General features: G+C 59.6%; 1 protein-coding gene across 1 annotated transcript in view; it reads left to right on the plus strand.

Annotated features, from left to right (window-relative positions):
• The first annotated feature begins 7,684 nt into the window (after positions 1 to 7,684).
• Positions 7,685 to 8,360, plus strand: part of NLRP1 (NLR family pyrin domain containing 1) — a 37,672-nt gene continuing 36,996 nt past the window's right edge. Inside the window, exon 1 of the mRNA XM_034647263.1 lies at positions 7,685 to 8,132. Within this exon, the coding sequence (XP_034503154.1) occupies positions 7,685 to 8,132 (448 nt within the window). The remainder of the gene's footprint in view (positions 8,133 to 8,360) is intronic.

The following is an 8,360-nucleotide window of genomic DNA, read 5'->3' on the forward strand; positions in this document are numbered from 1 at the left end:
CTTCACACATTGTTCTTCTGAGTTCAAGGCGCAGAAGTCACCCAGCATCCTGGACCCAGTGGTCCTGCACCACTGCCCTGACCTTGCTCTGCCAGGAGCCAAGACCCTCCTTCACAGGGCAGGGGAGGATCGGTTCAGCCAAGGGTGCAGATCGTCAACATCGCCCAACGGGAATCGTAAGCCACGTGATGTCAGGGGACAACTCTGGCTCTTAAGTGGACCAGCAGTGGGTGGCTTGCAGGAACAGTGTGCTCAAGGCAAAGGGCCCCTGGGAGCAGAAGCCCCCAGTAGAGGTTGGTCCAGGACTGGACCTTCCGCAGGTCTAAGCACTAGACCGACGGTCCGGGGCCTGCTGGGAAAACAAAGCATCTTGTATTCCAAATACAGGGAATTTCATACAGAGGATGAACCATGGTCAGGATGAAAAGGCTAAGAAGCCAAACAAGGACACAGAAGCCCCCCCCCCAAGTTAGTAATAGCTGGATCAGCATCCCTGCAGGGCTGCAGGACACAGAGAGGTGACAGTTTATTACCAGGGACATCCAGCATGAGCTAGAGCCGTTGCAGGGGCCGCTGGCCAGGAGGCGAGACCGCAGGCCGAGGCAGGTGCAGCAGGAATCTGGAGCAGGCGCTGCTGAGGCCAGAAAGTGCCCAGAGCAGAGAGGGGGAAATGCCCCTCCCCCCCTCCCTCCCATGCTCCAGTCTCCTGCCAGACCCAGACGGAAACCAGGGGCAAGGGGCCAGGGGAACATGGTTCTCGGGAGAAGGGCCAAGTGACACTGGCCGGTCCAGGGACCAAGAGATTCACCCACCCCAGCTCCGCTCCGCTCTCCTTAGAGTTTCAGAGCCTCTGGCGTGACCTTTCTCCGCCTTCATCCTTCTAGCACCTGTCCGCCCAGGGCAGTTTCTGTGTCTGTCCATCCTGTGGCTCAATTAATTCTACAATCCTCTAAGTACGTCTTATCCACCCAGCACACGCCAGGCCCTCTGCAGGGCAGGGCGAGGAGAGGACCAGGGAAAGAAGAAGTAAGATCCAACCCTTGTTCTCAAGGAGCTCACGGTCCGAGGGGCCAAGAAGCAGAGTCTGTGTCACAAGACACAAGCAGGAGCATGGTGGGTGAGAGAAGGCTTCCTGGAGGAGGCAGCGTCCGAACTTTCTGCAGGGCCTGCCTGCCACACCGCTCTCTCCAGCCTGAGGTTTGCTCTCCCGGATGCACCTTTTGCTCCATATCCGAGCCTCCTTCCTCCCTCCCCGTCTTCACCTTGTATCACACGAGGGTCTCAGACGGTGGCAGGAAAAAACGGAGGAAGCAAGCTGGGCTCCTCTCATCAATGCAGACATAAGCACAAGAAGGGTCCCTCCTCTCTTGCCTCTCAGGGAGCCTTCCCTGAGCCATCCCGGGGGGCTGAGAACCACATCTGCGTTTCCCACATCCTCTGCACGGTCCTGCACAACTGGAAATGATGCCCCTTGGACGGAGTGCCTCCTCCGTGCCTGGAACCGTGTGGGCCACCATGAGCCCTCAGGGGCTGGCGAAGCACGCTCCCCGCCCCAGAGTTCCCCCCTCGAGCCCCCACGAGCCGCCCGGCTCGCTTCTCCGGGCCGCCTCCGGCACACGCCCTCCACCGCAGGGCCTGCAGGGACTGGCAGGGAGTGAGAATTCAAAGCCTCACAGTGCACACGAGAACTGCACATTTACCCCATTTGGCTGCAGGCAGACCTGACCCTGCAGGGTCCCCCGGGGCCACCAGGGGCAGTCATGGCATCAAGAAAGGACTTAACTCAGCAAATATGTGTTAGCAGCACGTTCTGTGGCAAAAACCTGGGAAGAAAGCAAGAAGACAAAGGTTCGACTGGGGCCGAAGGCAGCCGGGGGCTGGTGAGGAGCCCAGGCAGCTCCGTGAGGCCGGCTTCTCGTCCTACTGGTCATTCACCCCTGTGCCCGACGTAGTGAGATTCCAGTCCTCTCAAGCACCTCTCTGCAGCCAGTGCTGGGGCAGGGCTGTGTGCTCAGGAGGCAGAAACTGTGCCCTGGGCGAAGTTACAGCCTGGGAAGCAGACAGGCAAGACGGGAGGACGGGAGGACAGGGGTCCCCCTCGCAGGCTGTGCCTTGCAGCCTTGATGGGAGAAACTGGATCAAAGGGCCTTGGCCTGATTGTTCCAGGCCATGCCTCCTTGAGAGGGCAGACCCCCCTCATCTGTAGGATCCAACCGGATGGCAGGCCATGTCCTGTGTTCTGACCCAAAGTGACCAGCGTGGGGGCCCAGGAGACACTTGAGAGGCGACACCTACTTCCTCCGGTCTCTCGGACGGAGACAGGAATCAGGAGAGGGGAGACCTCATCCTCGCAGCCCACCCCCTGAATGGGCCCCTCGTGGTCGCAGAACCCTCCCAGGCTGCTTCTGGTGCGTTCTCTGCAGCTCAGAGAGGCCGGCGGTCTTATTTCTGCTGATCTGTCACCACCCAGAGGCCAAAGAAGACGTCGTCGGTAAAAGAGAGCCTGAGTGATGGAGTTTAATGACCCGTTGGCACACGGACTTGTGTTCTAAGGAGGCTTAGTGGGGCTGCCACGAGGGGCCTCATTAATTCTCCACGCCGAGCCCCAGATGGCTGAGGATTTGGCCTGTTTTCGCAGGCTCCTTACCTCCCAGAATTATTCCTGCACTCAGCACCTCTCACTGGGCAGAAGTCCAACCCCAGAGCTAATCCCAGATCTTCCCGCTGCCAGTAGAGCGCCTCTGCTCCGGTGAACATCGGTGGAGCCAGAGACCCTCGGAGGTCACGTCTCATCTCTGTATTTTGCAGCTCAAAGCTCCGCTTGGGGGGGGGTGGAGGGAGGGAGGGGNCTTTGGAGTTTCTGGTCTCCGCTGAAAAATAAGCATGAGGATCCCCCGGCTTAGAAAACTGTTGGGAAGATAAAGTGAGCAGCTCGCCGCCCCTCCCACCCCCAGGACCTCCACCAGAAACGCCAGCTTGACCGTTTCCTGCCCTCACTGCCCATCTTGTTCCGGAAGGACCCGGGATGTACACGTGCACCCATAAGAAGATGTCAAGTGAAGTTATTACGTCACCTTGTGTATCAGGCACGGTTGCAGCGCAGATGGGGACAAGCTGTAAGGGCAAACCAAACGCCAGGTGGTACATGAGCCATGTGCCTGACGCCCGCATCTTGTACACGTTTCTAAGAGATAGGCCAAATGCGTGACTTTAAAACTTCTAGACGACCAACCAAAGGCACACGACGTTTCGAGATAAGGTGTTTGAAAGCGAAACGTTAAGTGCGTTCCCAAGAAACATACGTTTCTGAGCCAAAATTTTAAATGTGTGTTCTCTTCGATCCGGAAGTTTCTCTTCTTGGAGGGTTCACAAGTGTGCTGGAGGACACCTGTACGCACAACGGCGTTCATTGCCACGTGGTCGCTAACAGCAGAATGCTAGAGCAAACCAGCTAAATCTTCACCCAGTGGACTGATTACATAAATTACAGCACGGCTCACGGCCGGGATTGCTCACTGGTCCACAGGACAGACCACACGCCCACACAGATGATTCCGGAAGGAGGTGGACAGTGGGCCCGTGTTGGGGGCTGGGGGACGTGGGGGAAGCCTGCTCTCTTCCTGGGGGTCCGAGGCCACTCTGCCCCACCTCAGAGATGGGGAAGGGGCTGGGGAATTCTGGGGCTGGGGGTGATGGGACCGGTCAGAAGGGCATCAGCCACATTAATTTTTAATAGGAACTAGCATTATTTAATAAAATCAATGAAATAAAATAAAATAAAAATGTTAAATGTGCTCCTAAAAGGCCCTGGAGCAAAGACCCAAGACACCAGAACCAGGGAATTGAACATCCAGAGCCAAAGGGAGCGCACCTTTGGGTCCTCCGGCCACCGAGGCAGGACCTGGTTTCGAGGCACAGAAAGGGCTCCAGTGCCATCCAGTGGCCACGGTGGGCACTGTTCAGACGGACAAGGAGGGGGCCGGCAGCTCTACGCTGGGACTATTGGAGGCACAGGGGCTCTCGGTGAGCAAAATGGTCTCAGCCTTCCACCCCGCCCGGTGTTCAGGGAGCTAAGGTGAGGGTGACAGGAAGCCGGCAGCACACCTCTGAGGCCAGACGGTGCAGAAACAGAAAGCAGCTCAGGGGTTTCGGGGAGGGAGGGGGGCGGCCCTACAGGAGGCGAGGAAACATTCCAAGAGGATGGGAGAGTATGTGCAAAGGCCGTGGGGTGAGAGCATTCTTCGTGTTTCAAGGAACCGAAAGGAGACCAGGGGACAGAAAGTCAGAGAAGCATCAGGGGCCAGATCAGACGGGGCCTCGTGAGGCGCTGGTGTGACTTCAGTTTTTACTCCAAGAGAAATAGGGAGCATTGCCAGGTTTTGAGCAGAGAAGTCACCAGGACTGGTTTATGTTTTGAGTAATTCTGGCTGCCAGGTGGACAGTAGACAGCCAAGGGGCAACGTCAGAGCTTGGGGGCAGTTAGGACGCTACGGCAGTGGTCCGGGTACAGGGCGGGAGCCGTGGGCACAGCGAGAAGTCAGGTTCTGGACGTGGGGTTTGAGGGAAAGAGAGACATCAAGGGTGCAAGGGTGACCCCAGCGTCTGGGGCCCCGAGCACTTACTGGCTGAGATGAAGAGCCTGGGAGCGGCAGGGTCCTTCCGTGCGGGCGCGTATCAAGTATGACACAGCGACAACGGTGAGCGTGTTTTATGATAAACACATTGTACAGCCCAGCAAAGCTATTCATTTTATGTGTTACACGTGTGGGTCTGTGTCTGTCTGTCCGTCTGGAAGGACACGGAGCACAGTGGGGACAGCGGTAGCTTGCGCGGTGCGTGAAGCTGTCCCGTTGAAACTGCACTCCTCTGTTACTGGTGGAACGAAGATTAATACGTCAAATCACTATTTCATTGCCTTTGTGGTCTGACACCGACGCTGTGCGGAGCAGGTGGCTACTTTCCTAGGTGCAAAAAAGACAAGGCTCGGTTACCTGCCTTCAAGGAACCCGTGATCTTGAGAAGGGGAAGTAAACGGCGTTTCTGGACCCTCTGCTCCGTCCGTGTCCCATGCGTGGCCCGTTCACACTGGTCCGTTTACCCGTCACAAGTACTTGGGCCCGCGGCTGTCCCTTCCTTCCCTATAGACAAGATGCGGAGGCTGACGTGGCTCAGAGTCACGGAGAGCGGATGGCAGAGCCATCTGAAGACCCCAGACCCACCAGACGCGAAGCCCCTGTGCTTTCCCTGGCAGCAGCCGCCTCCCGACACAGATGGCAAAAACACAAGGCAACGGTGGGGTGGAGGGTGAAAGCAGGAGGGGCTTCCTGGAAGAGGTGCCACTTGGGTTGGCCCTTCAGAAATGAGTAGGATTTGCGCAGGTGAAATTTTAAAAAGGGGAGAGAGGGTGACTAGGTCAACTTCCCTTAAGCACCTGCCAAGTGCTCCAGCAGCTCTGTTCACTGCATCCACGAGCATTATTCGGTTTTAAACCCTCTGAAGCAGACGTGACTTCCCCCCATTTACAGATGTCCGTACTGAGGACCAGCGCAGGAAAGTGAGTTGGCCGAGATTTCAGGACTGCTAAGGACAGAGCCCGGCCCTCTGGTTGCAAAGCCTGTGTTCTTTCTTCCGAATCCTGCTTACCTAGAAGTCAGCGAGCCGGAAGAGGAAAAGTCCTTGACCAGGGCATCCAGACACCTGGCCCCCAGTCCCAGCTGAGCCACTGACCTGCTGTGTGATCTGAGCAAATCCCCTCGCTTCTCTGGGCCTCCTGCACCCCCCCCCAAGCCTGAAATGAGAGGTTTAGTCCAGGACTCACGCACTCCACGTCTGATAGCCTAGGGGCACCAAAGCTGACACGCTCACAGGTCAGACACCCAAGAGAAGTGGGGACAGGTGAGTGGGCAGAGGTGGACGTCGCTGGGCTGCAGGGAGGGAGCTCTTGTTCTCTCTGTCAGCCTCTCTCTGCCTTGCCTTGACCTCGGCCTCCAAGACCTGGGGTCTCCCTCATTATCCAGAATCCTAGGGTCCCCCCTTGTGATGTATTAGAAGGTAAATACCTGGGTTTTGTCCCTAGTTCCTGGCACACAGCTCCTAAAACCCTCAGGCTCTCAGTCTGCATGCTAACGAGGTGGCAGGTGGCCGGGCCCCCCAGAGCTGCAGGGTGGGGGTGCTCACCCAAAGACCAAGGCAGGAAGTCCACAGACAGGGGCCAGAGGGTAAGTTAATCCCCAAAGCCAATGTCTTAATCAATCGCACCTACGAAATGGAACCTCCGTAAAGCCCCTAAATGACAGGGTTCAGAGAGTTTTGTGCTGTGAGCACATAGGGGTGCTAGACCGCCCCCCTCCCCACACCTTGCCCTCTACACCTCTTCCTGCCTGCTCCTGACTTGTATCCTTGATAATAAACCGCTAAGTACAACGTTGTCCTGTGTCCTCTGGGTCCTTCTAGCAAATAATCACAAATAACAAACCTGAAAAGGGGTCAGGGGGACCTCTGGATTTGCTGACAAATTGGGCAGAGGGACAGGTGACCTGGGCACCCCATATGCACCTGACAGCAGGAGGGGGGCGGTCTTGTGGGGCTGAGTCCCAAACCCGCGGAGCCTGTGCTAACCTGGGCATACCTCCCACTGTCCAGGGCCTTGGGGTCCCTCGTGGAGGGCTCAGATCCCCCCCCCCCGACATAGAGCAAACCGATGTCCAGAGGAAGGAAGGGGCTGCAGGAGAAGGCGGTATGCAGACAAGCCTGCGGTCTGTCAAATCAAGACATCTCCAGAACCGCTTAGGCAACAGGGAATCTGTTGGTCATGTCTCTCCTCCACCCAGAGACCCTAATCTCTGCCAATTGAGAAAAGAGGAAGAGAGCCGGCGCCTGTCTCCCCAGACGCCCCACTCTATGGCCAGGGGCGGGGTTGTTCCTCTTTCTGGCGGGAACTTCTGGTAGCTGAGCGCCGGCAAGCAGACGCCCCTGGGGCCAGGAACGCACACCTGGGTGCCCCTCATGGCTCAGCAGGATGGACAGTGGGGCTCAGGAAGGCTGGCCACCCAGGAGAAGCTGAGGGCAGGCCCCCTGGCCAGGCTGGAGCGGTCCAGTAAGGAGCTGCCCTAGTGAGTCTCAGGACCCCACCCATCCCGAGCACGCCCCCTCAGGCGACGCCCACCTGCCAGGAGGGTCCACACCCTGGCTGCGAGGCCCCCGGCAGGAAAGAGCACTGGGTGTCACGTGGGTCCGAGCCCCTCCCCACGGCGGCCTGTCTGGGCCCAGACCCCAGCCCCCACCCCCCACCCCCGCCCGCGGAGGTGGCCCCTCCCCGGTCTCCGGCACGCCCAGCCTGTTTCCTCTGCGGGTTCTGGCTCTGGCTCTGGCTCTTCCCCGCCGACGGTGTGCCATGGCCAAGAGGGCCATGGAGCGCTTGGCTCACACACTTTCCGGCACCATCGAGGCTCAGGCTAGGACCCTGAGGAGCACGGAAGGATGAGTGTCTTGGGCACATCCCATTCACTCTCCTGGCCGGCTGCACCCCTCTCTAGCGCCCCCACAGAGCCCGGGCTCTTCTGTTTCCCAGGCCCTCTGGGCTCCTCCCTCCCGCGCTTGGCTCCCCCCCCCCCCCCCCCCCCCCCCCCCCCCCCCCCCGCGCCGCCCCTTCCTGCATGGGGGCAGGGTGGCCGAAGGTGCTCNAATGGACCGGACGAAGACGAAGGATCCCAGTGGGCGTCTTGCCCTGGGACAGGGGAGGGGCAGAGGCGAAGGGAGACCGTTGTCCTCTGCCCGCCTGACGCCCCTCTGCGCCCGCCACCAGCCCCGGCCCAGTGGACATCCCGAAGGTTCCCTCAGCAAGGCAGAGACGGCCGGCAGGGTCCAGTGGCGGCTGGCCTGGTACCTGGACGTGATGGGGAAGGAGGAACTGAAGGAGTTCCAGCTTCGGCTGTCTGAGAAGCCGCTCTGCGGGCCCTCTCCCGGCCCCACTGTGGCTCAGCTGCAGCAGGCGGGTGGCCTGGAGGTGGCCTCACACCTGGTGGCTCAGTATGGGGAGCAGCGGGCCTGGGACCTGGCCCTCCACACCTGGGAGCAGATGGGCCTGAGCGGGCTCTGCGCCCAGGCCCGGGCAGAGGCGGCCTTGATGTCAGGTGAGCGCAAAAACCCCCTCTGTCCCCTGGCCATCGCCTGGCCCCCGACCCCCTGGGGACCCCCACCGAGGAGCCCCCTCCAGGCCTTCCTCTGGGCAGTGACTCGCCAAGCTAAGTTTGTTTCCAGGCCGCCCTGTGTCCCCGCGGCGCCTGGGGGAGGGGCTGACGGCCCGACGCCCGGGAGAGGGAGGCGCGCGCGGGGCGGGGGAGGCGCGCTCGGGGGGAGGG

Source organism: Ailuropoda melanoleuca, chromosome 17 (genome assembly GCF_002007445.2).
Source record: "Ailuropoda melanoleuca isolate Jingjing chromosome 17, ASM200744v2, whole genome shotgun sequence".
NCBI lineage: Eukaryota > Metazoa > Chordata > Mammalia > Carnivora > Ursidae > Ailuropoda > Ailuropoda melanoleuca.